The 21,324-nt window shown below is 39.5% G+C and overlaps 1 protein-coding gene across 1 annotated transcript in view; it reads left to right on the top strand.

The window, feature by feature from the left end:
- Positions 1 to 1,687: 1,687 nt before the first annotated feature.
- The window catches only part of LOC110954670 (neuropilin-1a-like), a 117,747-nt gene continuing 98,110 nt past the window's right edge, over positions 1,688 to 21,324 (top strand). Inside the window, exons 1-2 of the mRNA XM_022199299.2 lie at positions 1,688 to 2,500; positions 3,392 to 3,566. Of these exons, the coding sequence (XP_022054991.2) occupies positions 2,407 to 2,500; positions 3,392 to 3,566 (269 nt within the window). The 5' untranslated portion in view covers positions 1,688 to 2,406. The remainder of the gene's footprint in view (positions 2,501 to 3,391; positions 3,567 to 21,324) is intronic.

Below are 21,324 nucleotides of genomic sequence, written 5' to 3' on the forward strand. Positions count from 1 at the left end.
TCTTAGAAGATGAGGATTGTGGACGTTCAACTGCCTGGCTGAGGCCATAACTGACATGGAGCATCCACCATGGACACTATCTGATCATTATCCTGTAACCCTTAGATGCATAAGTGGGTCAAAAATGACCCGGTGAGGTCGTTTTCTTGCATTATCTTTGTTATGAAAAGTTGTTTTTATATAATTTTCCAGCTATTCCTCAAAAAAACATGTTTTTGATATCATCCCATTTAAATTTTTAAGGTACCTTTTATACTTTCAAAGAAAATGGAATATTGTATTACCCCAGCTCTTTATCACTGATAATATCATACAATAAGTGGTAAAGTATATAAACTTAGAAGGATGAACAGCAGCAGCAACTGGAGGAAAAGAGCACAATGATGTCGACAGAATGGATGTTGGCATTCTTCTATTGCTGTTCTGTGTTATATTCTTCTTTTTCAGTTATAAAATGTTCAAAATCTGTTATAAAGTGAAAAATAAACACACTTCAAACATGAAATCATTCTTGAGTGAACCAAAATATAATAAAAACAATAATACAAAATTATTATTCCAAACTAAAATGACAAAAATGGCATAAAAACACATTGATTCTTATTTTTGACTCACTTATGGAAGAGTGTAGGGTCCAGTTATTCACACATCCAAACCTGAGGAGGCTGTAGTTTAACTCAGTGGTCGAGATTTTGTCTTTAGTTGAACAGTTTACACCATTTCTCTGCACAATTAGCTGAATTTAACCTCTTTTTCTTTTTCTCCAAGCCAGAAAATACAATTTGCACACTACTTTTAGAATTTTGTTTGGTTGTCTGAGCTGCCATTTGCATCAAAATCACCACAAAAGATCAAAACATTCCACCTGAATTCATCCAAACCGAACAGAATTCAATTCTGTTAGAAAATAAGGTGTATTTTGGGGCAACCAGTTGCTCTTTTAGTAGGAATTTTGGCTTGTTCACATGTAAAACAGCATGCAACAGGTTCAGACATGCTCTCAGGTGGTTGGTGAAAGGCATTCTGGGAAACGTAGGAATATTCACACAATAACTCCTGTAATGCACTTAACATTGATCTGACAGCTCAAAGCATCTGACAATAAATGTTTTATATTGTTATCCACTGACATACATCTGTACAGATATACAAAACCATTCAATATAATTTATTAATGAAATAAATATGTTTGCAGAGCGTTTTGCGTCCATATTCAGCTCTTGTTACAATAATATGAGATGACTGTTCATCAATATGACAAAACATCTAATTCATCCTTTAATACATGCACATATGTTACACTTTTCAGTATTTATAAAGCACAATTATTGTAAGTTAACAATTCAAGTTTTATTTTCAGTGAATGAATCCACTAAACAAACAAATTTATGTTTTCACATTTTATATCATAAAAAACCAAACCCGGTACATCTGTGTAAATTATCGACGTTTGCATGATCAGAACAACACGTGATCATATCTGGTCAGTGGCACAAACTACCAGATTTAGGTCACAGAAGACAAAACGAACAAATGTCCGCTGAGTGCTTTTCTTGGTGACTCTGATGTGCTGTGGCTGCTCATGTGGTCACTGTCCACACCTCCTATCAAACCCACATGCCAGCCTGAGTGTGCCTCCGCGTTTCTCTTTTTTCTTTTTTCGTTTTTCTCCCCTCTCTCTCTCTCTCTCCTCTCCAGTTCCAGCCCTGCATGCACGCGTCGGGAGCGCACAGAGGGCGCACCGGTGTCAGTTTGCTCCAGCCCTCTTTGTAGCGCGGTCCGTCGCTGCTGGTTTGCGCGCAGCGGCGTCTCGGAGCAGGAATTTTTGGGGAGTGGAAATTCCGCTGTTACTTTAAACTGACTCGCCTCGTATTCCTGACATTTCTGCTGTGGCGGTCAGTCAGACGGCGCGGAGACAGAAAGAGAGAGCTGGACTGAAATCAGGAGTGAAGATCTGGAGAGAGGCGCTCCGATGTTCCCCGCGGCTGCTTTTCACTGAATACCGGTTAACTAGTGATTTCTGTGCTTTCATTTCCTACTTGGAAGTATGCGTATCGCTCCTGTCTGGTGGCAGAAGTGAGAGATTTGAGCAAAGAATCGAGGCGCACAGCTGCCACTTTTGGCGAACGGAATTTTCCAACCTTTTTCTGATTCTTGTCTTCTGCATTTGGATTATTATTATTTTATTTTTTTTGCTTTTCCAGGAGATGGCAAGTTGCTCCCTGACAGACGCAGGGCTCCGGTGCTGAAGCTCACAGGATGCTGGGGACCCTACAGCAACCACATCTCTTACTTTGAGACAGATTTCGCTCATTTTTTCCTCCTCTCTGGACGTAAACTCCTCGGACGTTTGTTCCCCTCCCCTCCTTTTGTCTTTATTTTCTTTCTTTTTAAAATTTCTACAGAATGCCTTTGTTGTACTGTCTAATAAGGATGCGTAGTGGATTGCTATTGTTCCTTTTCACCCAAGTCGTCTTGGTTTCTTCGTTGACTCAGACTGGTAGGTGTTGACTGCTTGGATGAATACATGTGGCTTGACAACAGGCAGCTTAGCTGAATATTGATCCATTTTGCATCATTTTGCACCATTGTTACCTCTCACCTGTTATGCCTCTGCTTTCCCTTTGGGAGCACTTCTGCAGGGCTTCAACTTAAACCGACGCAAATACTGTTTTTACTAGAATTACTCTCCCGTATTTAAAGAAAATACGAATATTGCGCAAAATATGCCAAAAAGGATTAAAGCAAAAATACAGAAAAAGAAGCATAAATTACCTCAGAGCCACCACAGACATGAACTATGCTGCACAACAAGTCGCTATATTAATATTTCCTCATTTTAATAGAAATGAGGCTGTTTGCCTTTAAGCTCTGTTGGCTTCATCCATTCAAACACGCATTTTTTGGAGCGTTTACGCGCGGCGCCACTGAAGCATGATCTCGGCTACAAGCAATTTAATAAATCATTCAGTGAGAAAATTAAACGTAATCATCCTGCCTGCCTTCACCTTCATGGGTGTAATCACACCTCATGGCGCTGATGCAGAGCAGCCTCACTTTATACCACACCTTTTCCAAATTAGTACAATCGTAAAGTTTTAGCACCTTTTGTCAACGCGATAAGACATGTTTGTTGTGTGAATTTATAGTTCCGATGTACGGATGGGCTCTTAGCGCAAGAATCTGTGCTCTTTTCTGTATTTGTCAACATAAAAATTGCTCTGGATGTTTGGATTTATGGTGTTTCCAAACTGGACTTGTTAGTTCTCCCTCCCTTCCTTCCCTGATGCACTTCGATCATTTACGACAAAATGCGCCATCAGTCAGCATGAGAGTGCAGCTCGAAGTCCATTTCTCTGCTCTAACTTTCTGCCTTTTTTTCGCGGTGCAGATAAATGCGGAGGGAATATAGAGATCCACACCGCGGACTACCTGACCTCCCCGGGCTATCCCGGCGCCTACCCGCCCTCCCAGCAGTGCGTCTGGGTGATCACCGCCCCTGAACCCGGTCAGAAGATCCTCATCAACTTCAATCCGCATTTTGATCTGGAGGACAGAGACTGCAAGTAAGAGTTCACTCCTCACCCTCTCTCTCTAGCTCTCTCTCTCTCTCCTCTCCGTCTCCCACCCTCCTCCTTTGCTCCCTCCTCAATCCTGCCTGGATACAGTGTGAAACTCTGCCACCTATTGGCCAAGGAGTCACACATCTGCTCCCAGGGAATTGGAGGTGTAAAGGATGAGATATGGCAGCAGGCAGTGACTTCAGAGGAAAATGGGGTTTGATGGGTTTTGGAATGCTGATAAGAAAGAAGAATTTGTCCCTGGCTGGGATTTTGGTCTGATTCTTGAGGAGAGTAAGCTTGGAAAGTCTCGCTGGATCAACTTTTGATTGATGGGAGTTGAGTTTGTTCATTGCAGGAATAGAGAAGCTGTGTTTGCTTTTCATTTTGGAGGTTGAGTTTACCTGCTTGCCTGGATTTAAATTGATTTTACAAATTGTTAGAAGTGCTGCTGCGTTGGGCTTTTAGAAGGATGCTGAAAGAGGCACCAGTTAATGCTTTTATCTGTTTGTTTTCTCTCTTTTTTTTTTTACCTCACGCTTGTTCATCCACCTTCATGTTTCCTATTAAGACAGCAGCAAGGCAGTAAATTGGATAGTGGATAGACAAAAAGATTAATCAGCAGCAGCTTTGATATTTAACAAACGGTTTATTTGTGCAGGAATGTTCCAACTTGTTAAATGATGTGAAGCTTTGCTGCTTTTCTCTGCCTGATATGACAGATAAGTGAACATATTTAGATTTGGGACTACAGATCAGACAAAATGTGGATACTAGGGACTTGTGATGGGGATTTTTAACTATTTTGTGGCTTTTTTGAACCAAGTAATCATGACTAAGCATGAAAATGGCCAGTTAAAGATGAATAAACATGTATACAGCCCTGTTTCTGATCACTAATGCTGCTTTGTTAGATTGTGGTCACTCAGGAGGCCGTTTGGTTGATACACAATAGAAAAGCTTTCATATATAACATGCATGTTGCTCACACACACTAAATGCCATTCCTGCGCTTTCTGATGGTGCTTTCTTCTTGCGCATTACTGTGCAAAAACCTGTAAACAAGCCCCCATGCAGCCCCGCACCCCTCCTCACACACACTCGATTGTGCGCATCCACACAACAGCCCATGTGTTGCTCTCTTCCATAAATAAGCCTGTTTTTTTGTCGGCTCTTCTGTCTTTTTTAAAAGCTCCATAAACGGCTCCTGTGTAAATCACTGCCATAGCTGTCCGGCGCTGTCTCACAGATGGGGTCCTCCAATACTATTGGATCACATTTCGCCACCGAGGGACTAATAAACCATTAGTGCTCGGGACAGATAGTGGATATTGTGTGTCTTTCAGTGGATTATTCACCTTCCACCGCGATGCACGCTAACATGCCGGAAAGCTTCTTCCAGAGCAGATTCTGCACTGACCTTACTCTGTGCGATAACCCACGGGGCAGTGTAAGTGTGCAATAATGCTGTTTGACTACTTAATGAAATGCAATAAATCCTGGTGATAAAATTTTAGACAGTGCTTGGCACCGTAGAGCACCACCTACAGGGTGTTATTGTCTACCTAAATTACTTTTCCATAGGTTAATGTGCTGGAATAAGGCGGTTGTAAAATAAAATATTACGGTGTCATCAGGGTCCATCATGAGCTAATCGTTTGAGTATTAACTAGTCAGAGAGCATGTAGACTTCTGGCTGAGAACCAGCAGAGGCTGTTCAGGTGAGAAAAATATCGAGCTGTTTTACATTAACGTTTAAAAGTTTGGGGTCTCTTAGAAATGTCCTTATTTTTGAAAGAAAAGCAGTTTTTTAATCAATGAAGATTACATTAAATGAATGATGAATCCAGTCTAGACATTGTTAATGTGGTAAATGACTATTGTAGCTGGAAACGGGTGATTTTTAATGGAATATCTCCACAGGAGTACAGAGGAACATCTCCAGCAACCATCACTCCTGTGTTCTAATGCTACATTGTGTTAGCTAATGGTGTTGAAAGGCTCATTGATGCTTAGAAAAACCTTGTGCTATTATGTTAGCACGTGAATAAAAATGTGAGTTTTCATGGAAAACATGAAATTGTCAGGTTGACCCCAAACTTTTGAACAGTTGTGTACGTCTGAATGGTGGAAAAGTGTGAAACATCCATCCATCCATCCATTCTCTATGCACCGCTTTATCTTCACGAGGGTCGCGGGGGGTGCTGGAGCCTATCCCAGCTGACTCAGGCGAAGGCAGGGGACACCCTGGACAGGTCGCCAGTCTGTCGCAGGGCTACATATACAAACAAACAATCACACTCACATTCACACCTACGGGCAATTTTAGAGTAACCAATCAACCTTAGCATATTTTTGGACTGTGTACCCGGAGAAAACCCACGCATGCTCCGGGAGAACATGCAAACTCCATGCAGAAAGATCCCAGGCCCACCCCGGGATTTGAACCGGGATCTTCTTGCTGCAAGGCAAAAGTGTTAACCACTAGACCACTGTGCAGCCCAAAGTGTGAAACATGGCAAAGGAAATAAGTTCAAGTCATACTTTGTCCAAATTAATCTTTTTCTGCATCTAATTGCCCCTCTCTAGCTCAGTTTCTGTTTTTTTAAACATGCACCTGATCCCACGTCTTGCAGTCAGGACATTTGTACATTAAGCCTGACAGGCCTGCAGGAGTGGAACCTGTGACGGCTCAACAGCCTGGCCACCCTGCAACATGTCACTGGGCTGTTTTCTTAGGGGCCTCGGCTCTGCTCGATTGGTTTCATTATTTGTTGTGTGAGTTTATGTTGGATGATGACGGAGTGTAGCTCATAGCTCTCCGACTTGGCAGGAGCGGTGTTGTTTTTGGGAAGGAGTCAAATGTTCGAAATATGCCCATCAAGGGGGGCCTCGAGCCTTTGGTGAGACCGTAGTACCACTTCAGAATTTTCTCTGATCATGTCTTTTGAGTTTATTTTCCACTGATGGATGGGATAATGTCAGCTACTGAATGTGATGCTGCACTTAGTGAGGACTTGGTTGGAAACAGCAACAAGAAAATTCTGTTTCATCTTGAATTTAACGTCTTAAAGTTGTGCTACAGACTCTGTTGGCAGCTGGGAGACACTTAGGGGCAAGACACTGAATCTTTGTTGGATCCAAATTTGACCCAGTAACAGTTCTGATGATTGATTAAGTAATTTTTAAGCTGAAATGTCAAAAGTTAATTGGTTCCAGTATTGCTAGCAGCAAATCTAAAGATGCAGCAGCAATTCTTTATTTTTTTTTTACATTTTGAAAAGTTTTTTAAAATTAAACTTATATAAAACCAACAATATCAAAGACATTTTGATTTTGAGATTGTCTTGTCTGATTACTTTATTCCACAATTTTTCTGCAAATTGATTCCAAATATTGGATATTGATCTCCTTGATTCCTACTATAAAAAAAAGCCATATCAATTGACCTGTCATTTTAATTTGTAGATTTTTTACTCAAAGAAAGAAAGAAAATGTCCCTTTCATTTTCACAGAAGCCAAACTGACATCTTCAAATGATTTGTTCTGTCCAACCGACAGTCCAAAGATCGAGCAAATTCTGTTAACAGTCAGATAAAAACAAGGAAATTCTCACATTTGAGAAGCTGAAAACAAAAAATAAGGGATTTTTTTTCCAAAAAGTGGCGTAAATGAACAAATGATGACCAAAATCATTGCCAGTTACTTGTCAGACAATTAATCTTTCAGTTGTAGATAAAAATCACTGCCAAAGCACTGTTCTTATCCAGTAACCCACTTTGAATCTGTGCTTGATTTAAGTAGACTAATAGATTCAGAAATTCTGTGAGGAAAAAACCAGTGGGACATAATCAAGTATATATATATATATATTTATATATATATATATATATATATATATATATGTATATGAAATTAATTGTTGGAATGACAACCCCACCTCCTCCATCATTAGACAGCATGTGACTGCTTGCCCATTTCTTCGAGTCCAATAATTAAATTATTGGACCAAGTTTTCACTGCTGTGAAATGTGTTTGCAACCGAACAGAGAATCCACAGCACTGGCGTCCGCAAGCAAACAGCGACTACATTTCTGACATCTGTCTTACAAAATATCTTCCCCGTGCAACTTCACGGCCCAGGGTTTGTAATTATGATCCTTAATTACAGTATTTTTAAAAATACATATTTGTCAGCCAGGAAGTGTTTTCTACAGGGGTGATTCATGAAGAAATGGGAGGAGTTGTGCATTAAAATTAGATCTAAAATCAACCATTCCGTCACAAACATACCAATATTATGTAAAACACTTGATTGTAGCTTTATGGATCATAACCTGCTTCAATTTGTTAAAAAAAAGACACTCTAGCATCTTTTGAGCTGAACTTTGAGGTCAAGTAGATGAATCTGTGGTTTCACATGGGCATCGCAAGCTATTGGAAAACAGTCGGCCTGGGTGATAATTCCACCAGCGACCTTTTACTTCCACAAACTCTCAAGTGGCAAATTCTGTGCTCAGCGAACAGACGAGAAGCAGTAACACTTTCCCTCAGACACATTAAGATCCGTCGGCTCAGCCTCTGCAGCCAAGCTGGAACTGCACCAGAACAAGCCTTGTCTCACGTCCACGTCTGAAATAGCGTGGCCGACAAAGTGGATCCCTGTGGAGTGCGGTAAAATAGAACAGAGGCATGGGTAAGGAACATGCGTCGGTGGCCGGATAATTTGGGACATCTTTTTAGGAGTTGGCTGAACTGTTTCCTCCTACACGAGGCTGCACTGGCACAGTCTGCACCTCACACATGTACAACACACACACAGGCAGCACTAACTTTCTGTCACTTACAGTATGTTTCGAGTTCACTCTTTACTGCACACAGCTACGCTACAGAGTCTGCAAATTCCCAAGGACACATTCACACTGAGGGAAACTTCGAAGGGAAAACCTACCGTTTCCATACCTTTCGGTGATGAATATTGGATTTATTGAAACTTTTTGCCATATTAAGTTGCTGGCTGTTGCAGTCTTTTTAGTTCTGTGTGGTTAAATGTCCAAACTGGAATTTTTCTACCATGAATTAAAAGTTGTGCCTTAACCTTTGTTGGTAGACAAAGCTGGCAGGTAGCTTATTATAGCATCTGCTCTTCTGAACCTCTGTCAATCTTCATCAGTCCCAAATTGGACCCAAAGACAAACCTGATAACTGAAGTTATTTTTAAACCAAAATGTCAAACCTTATTTGGTTGTAGCCTTTCTATTCTTACAGTCCTATCCCAAGTATTACACTCAAAGAATTAGGTTTGAATTCAACAAAACATTTTAGTTTGCATCTATTTTTTTGAGTTATGACAACTCCTTAAAAAATTATGTTCAACCAACAAACTACATTAAGTTAGAGGAATTAGGGTTTTTCTGTAAAAGCAAACATATTTATTAATTAGCACTTATGTAATCATTTATAGTATAAACCCAAGTTTTTAAGTTGCTCACTCATAGAAATGAGGTTGTTCAAAGTGATATTTCTTTGTTGTATAAAGTGAATGTTTAAGTGTTATGTATTTAGATACTGTAATCATTTAGGTTGGCAAAATTTTACAGTTAAGTTGCTCCTAAGTTGTAAAATGTATTTATCAGGCCGATTTCATCAAGTTACATCAACTAGAATTTAATTTTAAATCAACTCATGCAGAAATGGGAGCCTAAATTAGGTACAATATTAAGTTGATGCAATTACCAACATAATTATATCAACAAAACCCTTGAAAATAATGTGTACAACTTAAAAGGTTTATCTTAATCAGTAAATTAGATTTTTTTTTTATTTCGATCTCTTGTTTTACTGGCCTGTTGATCGGAAAAAACAAAACATTTGAATGAATCATTTTGGGATTCTTAACGTTTATAAGTACAGCTCACAGATGAAATTAAAAAAAAACCTTTATTTTTCTGCAAAAATTATAAATGTTGGATTGACAACAAAGCTAAAGATACATGAAACAACTGTTTTCATTAATACTAGTGTGTTTTTTGATTTTTAAATGAATTAGTGTGGTTAAATGGCCAAACCAATGGTGCAAAGTCATATACACAATAGTAATAGGTGCCTTGAAAACCAAGATAAACATAACAAATGTAAGATTTCAGCAGTGTCCACTCCTAACACTTAAACCATGAATAAGTGAATATCTTTTGGAAGAATGGTGGTCATCCCTCCTGAAGAATACAATAGATGCAAAGAGACCAGGTGGCTCATGGTGGAATAACACTTCACTAAAACTTGATGTTGTGTCAGCCATCTTAATGTAAGCCACAGTAAACAACAGCCATGAAAGCAGACTCTGGGACTCTGTCTCTACGCCAATTTCTGGCCCAACTCAGTGACCGCTAGCAAAGTTGAACTTCCATGAACTCCCATGCGCTAATCTGAGTTGTTGACCAGCTGCAAACAGTGTTGACAATGCAGCCTTTTGAGAAAACAGAGAAAACCACAGAATCCAGAATCCAAAAGAGAGGAAGTTTGCCTATTAGCCAAGTCTCATGACCTCCAAGCTTTCAGCACCGCCACTGTTACGCACACACTAATGAACTTCACCGTTCCCACTGCTAATTCCTGCCTGCGACTTGCTCTGACTTTTCCTTTTCTTTCTTAAACACATACATTCATTTGTCCTTCATTTATTTATGACTGATGCTAAGTTTTGGTTGAAACTTTTGGAGGTTGCAGTAATTTGAGAATCACACATAATTTATTACAGGGTTTTTGTGTTGACTTGCATTGGCGAGATGAACTTAATAGACTGGAAATTGTGAGTATAAAACCCACAAATTGAAACAGGGGTAGATGAGGCAGGTTGAGGAAAAGTGGGTACAGCTACAAGGATAATTACAACACTTCATCACAACGCGTGGACCACCCCGTGTTAATAAATAGCAGGGTAAGAATATCCGAGGAGAGATTTTGTTTTTTTCCCCTCCCTCTCTTTAAGCTCTCTCTTCCCAGCAACACATTTTTATTTTTGCTGCATCTTGACATTTCAGGGACATAAACAGCAAACTCTCCATCCTAAAGAGGAGACTGCTGGAGGGCTGGTGAAAAAACAGAAAGTGAGAAAAGCCAGAGGGAGTGCGATAGAAGGACTGGTTCCTCCTCCCAGTGTGTCCCGAGGCAGAATGCTCCATGATTAGTCAAAAAATGTTTCCACAAGCAGAGAGACAGTCACAGGACCGACATCCTACAGCCTGGAGGTGTCACACACTTGGAGGGCATTTTGTGTGTCTGTATGTGTGGTGATTGGTAGGAGCTTGTGTTTCTATAGTTGATCTTCCTAAAAAACTGGATCAGGAGTTGATACAGTATATCTGAGTTGAAGCTGGTTAAAGAAACTGATAGATGAGGGATTGCAGATTGATAATGGCTGGATTGCTGAATGAGTGCATCATTTAATAGAAGGATGGATTGACTGATGCATGGGTGGTTCACTGGATGCAGAAAAATGGATATCTGTTGGGTAGCAGGATGGATGAATGGATTCTTCGCTGGACATTGGACAATGCAAAGAGGGTGGATGGCTGTATCCAAGGAAGATAGATGGATCAATCAGTTGTTTGATAGATAGATAGATCAGATAGGATTAGTTAAGATATGATACGATAAGCATTTATTAATCCCATGTTGGGGAAACTTGTAATCTTACAGAAGCAAATGGAAAAGTGTGAGAAAGTAGAACCATCAGCAGAAAAATAACAAATAAACTGGGAACATAGGCAAATACTGTGGATATTGTACAGATTGTTTCATATGTAGATGCACATCTTCCTTTGAATGTGGAAAATACTGATATTACATAGGTTTCTCGACATGCAGATAATATATTATACAGGGCCTTTTTAAATGTACATAAAATTCATAAAGCACAGGTTTGCATGCACTGTTGTTGTGCCAGAGTGAATTCTGAATAGACATGTAGCTGAATGATGGATGTTGGTTAATGGGGTGGCAGAGGAAGTTGAATGAAGTAAAAAAAAAGGATGGACGAATGGCAGAATTCGATAAATGGAACAGCGGATGAATGGATTGGCCACTGGACCATCAGTGATAAGAATCAGAATGAATGGATGGATGACTTGCTGTGTAGTAAATGGAAGAAACAGCTGATTTGCAGATGATGTTTAATGGATGAACTGATGGAAGGATGGCAGACTGGACTTGGTGGACTTGATTAGATGACAGATGATGGCTAGATGAATCTATAGATGGATGGATAAATCTGTAGATGGATGGATAATGGATGGATAAATCTATAGATGGATGGATAAATCTGTAGATGGTTGGACAATTGATGGATAAATCTATAGATGGATGATAATGGATGGATAAATCTATAGATGGATGATGCATGGGTGAATTTTTAGATGGATGATAGATGAATGAATCTATAGATGGATGGATGTTGGACAGACGAATAAATCTATAAATGGAAAGACAGATAAATCTATGGATGGATGATGGATAGATGACTCTACAGATCGATAGTGAGTTAATGCATTGGTGGATGAATGAGAAAACAAATAGTTGGATGAAGAGAGAAAGATGTCAGAATGAAAAGCTGAACCAATGGATGCATGGTTTTGTTGGTGCATGTGATCCATAGTCTGATAGATTATGGCAGGACAGATCAATAACTCAATCGATGGCTGCCCGATTGCAGGACTGATGACAAGATGAATGAATGAATGAATGGACAGATGCCAGGTCGGCTGAATGGAGAATCAGTGGGTAAAAATGGACAGATGGCAGGTTGAGTAGACAAATCAACAGATGAATAATGGATGAATTGATTGATTGGTTATGGATGGGAAAACAGATTGGTTACCCATCCATAACATAACAACAACAGTTAAATTGTTTAGAGATGGATTGATGAATTCCAAGATGGATAGTTTGATAAATGATAAATGAATGAAGGGCAGGACAAATCAATAAATCAATACAAGGTTGAAAGGAGAGAATGATTAATGAATTAATGGATGAAAGAATGCATACCTGGATGGGGAATGATTGGATTATTGGCTGCTGGTGAAAGGATGGATGAATATATAGTGGTTATTTGATACATATGTTGATTGGTAGACAAAAATATATGGATTCTGACTAATGGATGGCAGGATATGAATGCATCAATGGATGAATGATTCAGTGAATGGATGGATTGATGGTTGAATGGATGAATTAACCTGAAGAAGGGCAGGATATATGGATAGAAGCATGACTGCTGAATATACCGTTGGATAAACTTCTCTCATCTCGTGAAAATGTAAGACATTAGTCAGCAGCACTGTCGTCAGTTGTTTAGTCTTGTGTTTGTGCCACATCACAAAAATATTGTCTAGAATCTCAGCCTTTTTTATGTGGCTTCAGTCTGAGGCGTTGTTTCACCAGCCTTGTGCTCAGTGCTCAGTCTGACTTTGCCACTTTCAGAGAAAAATAAAAGCTTACCTTCCAGATGGTTGTATTTTTCAGTTCCACCACGGCCACACAAAACAGGAAGTCTAAATGCGCTGCTGTGACAGAGCGATTGGCCTGTGGCCCGCGTCCAAGGAAATTTGAGGCGTGAGCCTTCAAAAATAATTTAGTTGTTTGTCCTGTGTTTTGCAGCGTTGGGTTCCTTCTATTTGTTACTTTGAAGTGTAAGAGAACCATGAGAATTAGGTCAGTCAACAGTTGTTTTTTAGTCTGAATGAACCATATGATATAATTTCGTTTGCGTTTCTCCATCAGTACTGCACTGACAAATTTGAAAATTCTCACGTATCCTTGTAAAAAACAATTTGGAGTCTGATTATAGGTTTTCAGCACCATTATGTGCAAAAGAGATTTAAATATTCAGCGTTTCAATAGGTGCAGTCTGAAACCACCTCATGTATCAGTGCACTTCTCTCTTTTCTAGTGCCATATTCGCTTTCCCAAATGGCACCATTTCCCACGTTGCAATAAGATCTCAGTCTGGGAAGCCTTCCTGCTGAGGTTAAAGTGCCCAAGCAGAACATTAGTTTGATCATTAAATCCTTTGTGGTCACAAAAAGGTGGAAATAGAGATGAAAAAGAAGACGGGAGCGGAAAAGGAGAGGCGGAAAATCAGGAGAAAATCTGCTACATACGAAAGAGACTGATCTCTGAGATGAAGAGAAAGCAAAAGGGGAAAGAGGTGAAGAGAAAAAAGCAAAGGAAGGATAAAGAGAGATCAGAGCAGACTCAGAGGGACAGGAGGGCTTCAGGCTGGCTGCCATGGTCAGGCTTCATCCTGACCTCGGTGACAGACCTCTCACTGTTCCTCCTCCTCTGGCCTCAGGCTGGTCTGTCACATGTTTCATTCACTCTCGTCCTGCTCCATCACTTTCTGCTTCTCCGACCGTCATCATTCTGTCTTCTCCATGTGCACTTGTTATGTTTTCATCCCACTTTCTCCTCTGTTCACCATATGCTCTCCCCCTCTGTCGCTCTCTGCTCCATTTGACAAATGATGGTGAACTTTACACTGTGTCCAATCTGAGCCCTTGGCTCTGTTTACCGAAAACTCTACGCGAAATGATGACTGAGCTAATCGTCGCCCACCTACAGCTGCTGTTTCACTTCTTTACATCTGAACCTCATTATCACCAAAGGCTGTTTGCAGCATTATTAATGTAAAAATCAACTTGTAAAAAGAGAAGCTATGGACTCAACAAAAAAAGTGAAATATTATGGCCTTAGAGTATTGATGTGGCTAATATGTTAGCATACACACCCAGAAGGCAGAGAGCTGCATTAATATTCATTTGGAGTTCTGTTTGTGCGACCTTGTGACTGTACATTCAATATTCTGTTTGTCTTCCTAAGGAAAAATATGTTTTTAGCTTCCAAATGTTCCCCTTTGTTCACTAGCTAGTTGTTGACTCTGTCTCTTTTAGCTTTTGGTACCAGATTGGGAGCAGCTTGTTTAATCTGAAAGTTGAACCAAAAATGTAAGACTGAACAAAAACACTGTTCTAAACTGAAAGTGTTGAACCTTTCTGAACTAAGATCATCCAACCTTCTCAGTTATTGGTATGATATAGGCTAAAAATATGTGTCCTACATATGAGAGTAACTGAAAAAGTTAAGCTAATCAGCTAGCCAGAAAAGTTAGTCAAAAAGGCCAAAGCAATGACTAGGGTTGCCAACTCCCTGAAAAATAAATAAGGGACACCTCGCTGGCAGGGCTGGCCGACCCAATTGCCTTCACCCCTCCCGGCATGGTGAAATTTTTTTTGCCTTTATTTGTGCGTGAAACGATTTTTAACCTTTTTTGAGTCAAACCTGAGTTTAATTAAATGCATGTTTTTGAGTGATACAAATGCATGGAAAACAAATTTTTATTCAACAATATATTTTTCAGTGCAAAATAACAACCAATTCACACCTGGCCACTAGGGCACTTAACAAACCCTACTGTGTGAGGGAATGACCTAATGACTCCCATAATGACGTTATGTTATGTACAATTTACCTCCTGCGACAAGAGTGTACTGATGGTTTAAGAAAAACACTAAAACAGAATTTAAGTGTTTTAGTGGGGAAAAAAACTATGAAATTAAGCTTTTTTTGCAGCTTTTATTTAATCGCACAGGGCAGTTCTCTCTCTGGGAACAAAGTGGCTGCTTCTTTTGCTTCTTGGGAGGGTATTAATGAAACTACTGTCAATGACAAATAAAATTAAATAAAACTACGCATTACCTGTAAAGTGCAACGACTCAGCTTTCAGAAACCGTTGGATTTTTTTCCGATAGCATAAACGGTGATATAATTACAGTATTCCAAAGTGTGCTTACCCAAACACTGATGACAGACTAGGACTTAAAGGGTAAAAAGAAATCATTCTTATTTTTTACATACCATATCTGCCTCTGGCGTTGCCTGGTGGACAACAAACCGGTCAAGGATTCCCCTGGTTTTATTGTGTCTCATGGTTTTAACGTGTACAGCACTAGATGTATGCTGTTTAACTTCATAAAGTCCGCCATGGGCTACAGAAAACACGCGCCAACAGACAATACAGTGTGCCTTGTAAATATTATCGCACACTTTTTCCACCCACATGTATTCTCGTTCCCATTCGCTTCTGTATTTCTGCAGCCTCTTAATCTTCCTTGGAGGAGTTCCATCGGCAGTGTCCGAGGCCTGAAAATTGTCATCCACGTCAGTGTCATCCATGCTGCTTTGTTGTTGTCTCTTGTTTGCCGGTATACCTTCTTTCCACGTGAAAGGCCCTCGACCAATGAGATGAGCTAGATTCTGTATTGTCTTACTCGTGTGTGAGTGTGCTGTCAGTTCATTGGTCACAGAGTAAGAGAGGGCTGGCAATGAGATTACTGTAAAATTTCACATGAAGCACCCTGTTGTTCATCGATTACGTTGATATTTTACAGACTGATTTTTGATTCTCATGGTAATATGGGACAAAGTGCGTTTCATATGGGACGCAAAATTTTGTTGCTCAATATGGGACGATTCCATATTTTAAGAGACGGTTGGCAACCCTAGCAATGACTCGTTCCAAAGGAGATGAGGTTCCACTCAGCGTGCAGCGCCACCGCTGTTACCGAGGCCGGAGGAGAACAGTCATGTCTCCCAAGTAACCACTTTCACTTCCTATAGCAGGGCTCAAAGTTAGTTCCAGACCTTTCAGACAGTATAATTTAAGTATTTAAATTCAGAATTAGGTAGCTTTCAATGTTCTATATAAGCTCATGTAGGTTTCATAGATGTCGATTTAATATGTTAAGCTAAGGAGAAGAAACAAAACAGGCACACCTCAGTCAAAATAAAGTGACTTCTGTTTGTTAATTGGCTCACTAGCTAAGCTGTCTCAATTAATTTTTCCAGTAAAAGCTCAAGCAGATTTGACATCAATGTTTTTGTGCAAGGAAAGCCTCACAAAACTTTTCAGGGTACACCATAGTCAAAATACACTGATTTCTGTCTGTTAGTTAGCTAACAAGCTAAGCTAAGACAATTATTTTTCTAGAAGAAGCTCATATAGGTTTGACATAAATGTTTTAATGCAAGGGAACATTTATAAATTGTCCAAGACCGTAGGAAAATTCATGTGACTATTATTCAATATTTATCTGAATTAGTAGTGAAACTTAGATTTTCCATTTTGAAGACACTTCAAAAAACAAAATGGCCACTAAGTTTAGATCAAATAAACACTTTTAAGCCGTTTGAAAGAACATGTGAGACCATTTTATTTTAAAATTGGTTGACAATGCTGCTTGGTGCCAGAAATTTAGGATTTATTTAGACTATGAGTAAATATAATTATTGACTTCCACCATTTATATGGTAGTTGGAAGTAAGAACAGAGGACAAACACTGGCGAACAAACAGACTTTCACCAGCTGACTCGTGTCTTTCAGCAGCAAATATTTGTCTAATGGGAGGAAGGGTGAACTTTGAATCCTGCCATTGTTTCTCTTATGTAAGTGAATATTGTTTAGATTTGCTTTTCCAAACAATTATGGTCGCGAACCCTGTGAATCGCATCGCACATATGGAAACACTGATGCATCCATACTGTGCAAGGCTGCATATACAAAGAAAACTCACACTCGAGTGCTCGCACAATAAAACTAACAACTTGCTGCGAGCGTGATCGGACCTACTGTGGATTCATCGGTGAACTACACACCAGCGCAGACTCGCACTTTCACACACAAAATGAAAACACATGTCAGATTAGATCCTTAACGAGCAGATTAATGAGGAGAGGGCTTAGCAGGAGAACGGGGGGGAGAAACCCAGTCGACAACGTCACACACACACACGCACACACACACACACAGCTGCAATCCCAGGATTTACAGGATGCAGTCGCTGATACACTCCAGATGTTCCCAACAACACACACACACACTCACAACAAAGGGGCATCCGTCAGAGTAAACATTTGGATTTTACAATGACGGCAAAGCTTGTTTTGGACTATTTTTGTGCGGGGCTTCGATGTGCTGTTATTTAATCTTGTGTTAAAGCACAATATGTTTAGGTCCGTCGTGGACACTGGATGTACAGTAAGCATGAAAAGGACAGATGTCAGTAAACAGATGTTTGCTTGATTGTTTGGAGGAACAAATTTGGTGATTTTCATCCAATGAGACGTGAGTGTAGGTATCACTTTTGGGATTACGCTTAATCTGGTGATTTGGCTCCTGTTAAATCTTAGGAAGGTTTTCGGGGCTTAAGCTTGACCTTCCTTCCACAGCAGAGTCCTTTCTGAAACACAGTATTCAAACATCTGAGAAATATCGATTTTTTTGCCAACACCAAAGGCATTTCTCTTCATTTTCCAGGCACTTTTGTCCTGATAACAAAAAAGAATCAAGTGTTTTTCTGCACTGTGGTTCAACTTCAGCAGCTTTCACACCTCCGCAAAGCTCTCAGGGAAAACAGAGAAACACGTCCAGTTGGCTTAAGTGTGAAAATGGCCCAGTGTGAACTCTAAAATACCTTCAAATGGACTGTGTAATAGGAATTCAAAATGCCTTCGCCTTTATTACAGTTTTTCATGAAGGCACTTAGCAGACCCTTACGACGTACAAATTGCCAGATTTAAAGAGAAAGACAGAGACCCACTTCTTTCTATGTCAAATGCGTAAAAATCAAACTGACCTACATGTGTCTGGGTGTCCCAAAAGTCACAAGACACCACTCAGAAATTTAAACCATCTAGCAGATATAAGTGACTGATCTTCAGGCCATGAGATTCAGGCCATCGTGTCAAACTCCAGAACAGGTCAGTGTCGGGATCCGGAGGTTGGAGGTCAGTCAGTGGGTCAAACTGTGTTCTGAGGATGAGCAACCCGGGAGGCTTTGTCCTTTTTAAATACGCATGACGGGAAAGACGCCTCAAGTGGAGCTAAACTGTTTGTTGAGCAGCAGGACAGACAATAAAGTCTTTTTCTTCTTTCTCGGCTTGTAAAGGAATGTGTTGTATCTGTCTGGGTAGGAACGCCCAAGGGTGACCTCCAACTGGGACATGGAGGTTTGAAGACCCAAATAGATCTTTGGGGTAGATGATAAACAGATCAAAATGTGCTGCAGGCAATGAGGTACACGCATGCACAACACAAATGGATGCAACAGACATGAATGTATTCGGCCTGATGACCCACATCTTTGATGTCCGCTTTGCCTCTAAAGAAAACCTGTGGCTTTCCTTTATTAAACTGCTTTCTGGTATAGTATTTGTTCATTATATCAACTTCAGCACATTCGCTGTGACCACCCGAGTGACTCTGTATCATGAGCTTTCAGTAATTTTGAATCGGAGTGCTGAATGAAGGAAACTCAGCAGGTTTTAGGGAAGTGAATGTATTAGTCAGCCCGAGTGTTGAAAGCAGAGACGGCGCATTCATCAGTGTGTCAGCGTAACATCATTCGCTCTTGTATTCTGTGCTTACAGTTAGTATAGTGTACATCAAGCTGGTTGTTTTTTTATGCTCCTGTCACATTTTTACTCACGTTTCACTGCGATGTAATGTCAAGGCTCTCCATAGAAAGAGCACAACCTTCGCTAGATGTAGAGAGAACTTAAAAATGTCCACAAAAATGACACTCATAAAATATCCCAAAAGTAAGTTTTATTTTATGTACAGCTTGTAATATATTTTTCTGTGCACCCACAGGTGTTACCAATAGATGAATAGTGAATCAGCCTGCTGTAATATTTGACTATGTATGTGTTTTATGTTTCCATACTTGCCAAGTGTCTGCTCTGCATGAACACAGCCTGCAGTTCAGAAGAGAATTCTCAGAATGTTTGGTGATTGTTGGTGGCATATGAGTGCATTGAGACTTCACAGTGGAGAATTCTGAGTCAGTTTTTGAGCAATTTTTTAAGCAAATTTTAATCCCTTTGTAACCATTTTGCAGATTTTTATCGAGTTGAATTTGAATCATTTTAGGGAATTCTGTATTTGTTCAATTCTAAGTCATTTTTGGACACATTGTGAACCATTTTGAAGACTTTTTTGAATTAAGTTGAAGTCATCTTAGAGAAGTTTTAACTACTTTTGAAAAGTTTTGAGTTGTTTAAAAGAATGTTAACTCATTTTGGAAAATTCTTTAACCATTTTGAAGATTTTTTGAGTCTGTATTAAATGGTTTTGCATAATTTGACTGAGTTTAGAAAATTGTTGAGTCCTTTTAGTCAGATGTTTAGTCATTGTGGACAATTCCTTAGTCATTTTTAGTGTTATTTTTTAACTACTTTTGAAAAGTTTTGAGATGTTTGAGAGAATTTTAAGTCATTTTGGAATCATTTTTGTCAGTCAATTCACATAAACAGAGTAGAGTGTCCTAATTTAATCACTCCTGTTACTATTTTACAGAATTTGTAGAAGTCTAAGTCAGTGTGGAAACATTGTGAGTAATTTTTTGTCCAATTTTTTACATAATTGTGAACCATTTGGAATTTTTTTTTTTAGTTGAGTTTAAGTCACTTAAGAGAATTTAATTATTTTGCCAAATTTTAAATCCTTTTGGGAATATTTTTGTCAGTGGATCCCACATAAACAGAGGAAATGATTTAATCAGTCTTGTTTCTACAGAATTTTTAGTTGTTTACACAGTCTGGTTAGAACTAATGTGTTATTTTTGGAACTTTGATTAAAAATCATGATTTAAAGCTTAGATTTTTTGATAATTTTCCTGATTTAATGTCACATTGCAGATGAGGAGTTCAAGGACTATGAGAAGTGTTTTTTTTGTGTGTTTTTACAGTTAAAACACACTTCCTCCTTTGCATGTTTTGGGGTTCACATGGTTAAAATGGATTGTAATAGAAAGTACCTGCAGTGTTTTGATGCTTAATCCGAACAGAAAATCTCCAGTTTCCTGCATCAAAGTCCTCTGTGAACCGACAAAAGACACTGAAATAAGGGTCTTTATTCTGAGCAATGGTCCCTTCGTGTGGAGTGATTTACACATAAGGAACCTTTTTATGTTTCAGCTAGTTCTCATGAGGCTATCAGTATCTGTATGTTATATGTTTGGTCGTAAAAACTGTGAAAATGTTTCATAACCTTGAATTAATCAGATGGTGTTCTCATAGAAATCTGCTATCAGTAACTAATGGCAGCGTCCTACTGTCGTTCATCATGCTAAAGTGTTAGCGCCGAGCTTCCAGAGGCAGTAATCCTCAAAGAACACAAGAATAATTTGACTGTTTTTGTTTTTATTACTGAAAAGCTAATTTTGCAAATGGGCTAATCTCCATATAAGTTGGTTTATTTTTCAAATGCTAGTCATTAAGTCCCAACACCAGCAGGCAGTTCTGCTCAATAACAATTTTTCTCCGTTTCACAGCCTCCAACTGTTTGCTCTTCATCCCTCTGTCTGTCAGCTAGCCTCTCTCGTCGCCACACTGAAACAATCCCTGCTGGAGTTTCTATATTTGTGTCCGAATGGAGCAGGATAATTAATGTCACATGTTTTTTTGGGAGCGAGAGGGATGAATGTATAGTCAGGCAGGCCCGTCTGTGATTGCAAATGAACTTGTCGAGGGGCTAACGCATGTCAAAGTGCAGTGGAAGTGACACGGTGTTTATTGCTTTGCCCTTAACTCACTTTAGAGAGGTGTAGATTGAGTGTTGCTTGACAAAGGGGCTTTTTCCTCCCAAATCTCTCAGGTACAGACCGAGAAGTTTCGACTTTCTCTTGATTCAGACTTGGAAACGCCCTT

The sequence above is a fragment of the Acanthochromis polyacanthus genome, chromosome 9 (assembly GCF_021347895.1).
Source record: "Acanthochromis polyacanthus isolate Apoly-LR-REF ecotype Palm Island chromosome 9, KAUST_Apoly_ChrSc, whole genome shotgun sequence".
NCBI lineage: Eukaryota > Metazoa > Chordata > Actinopteri > Pomacentridae > Acanthochromis > Acanthochromis polyacanthus.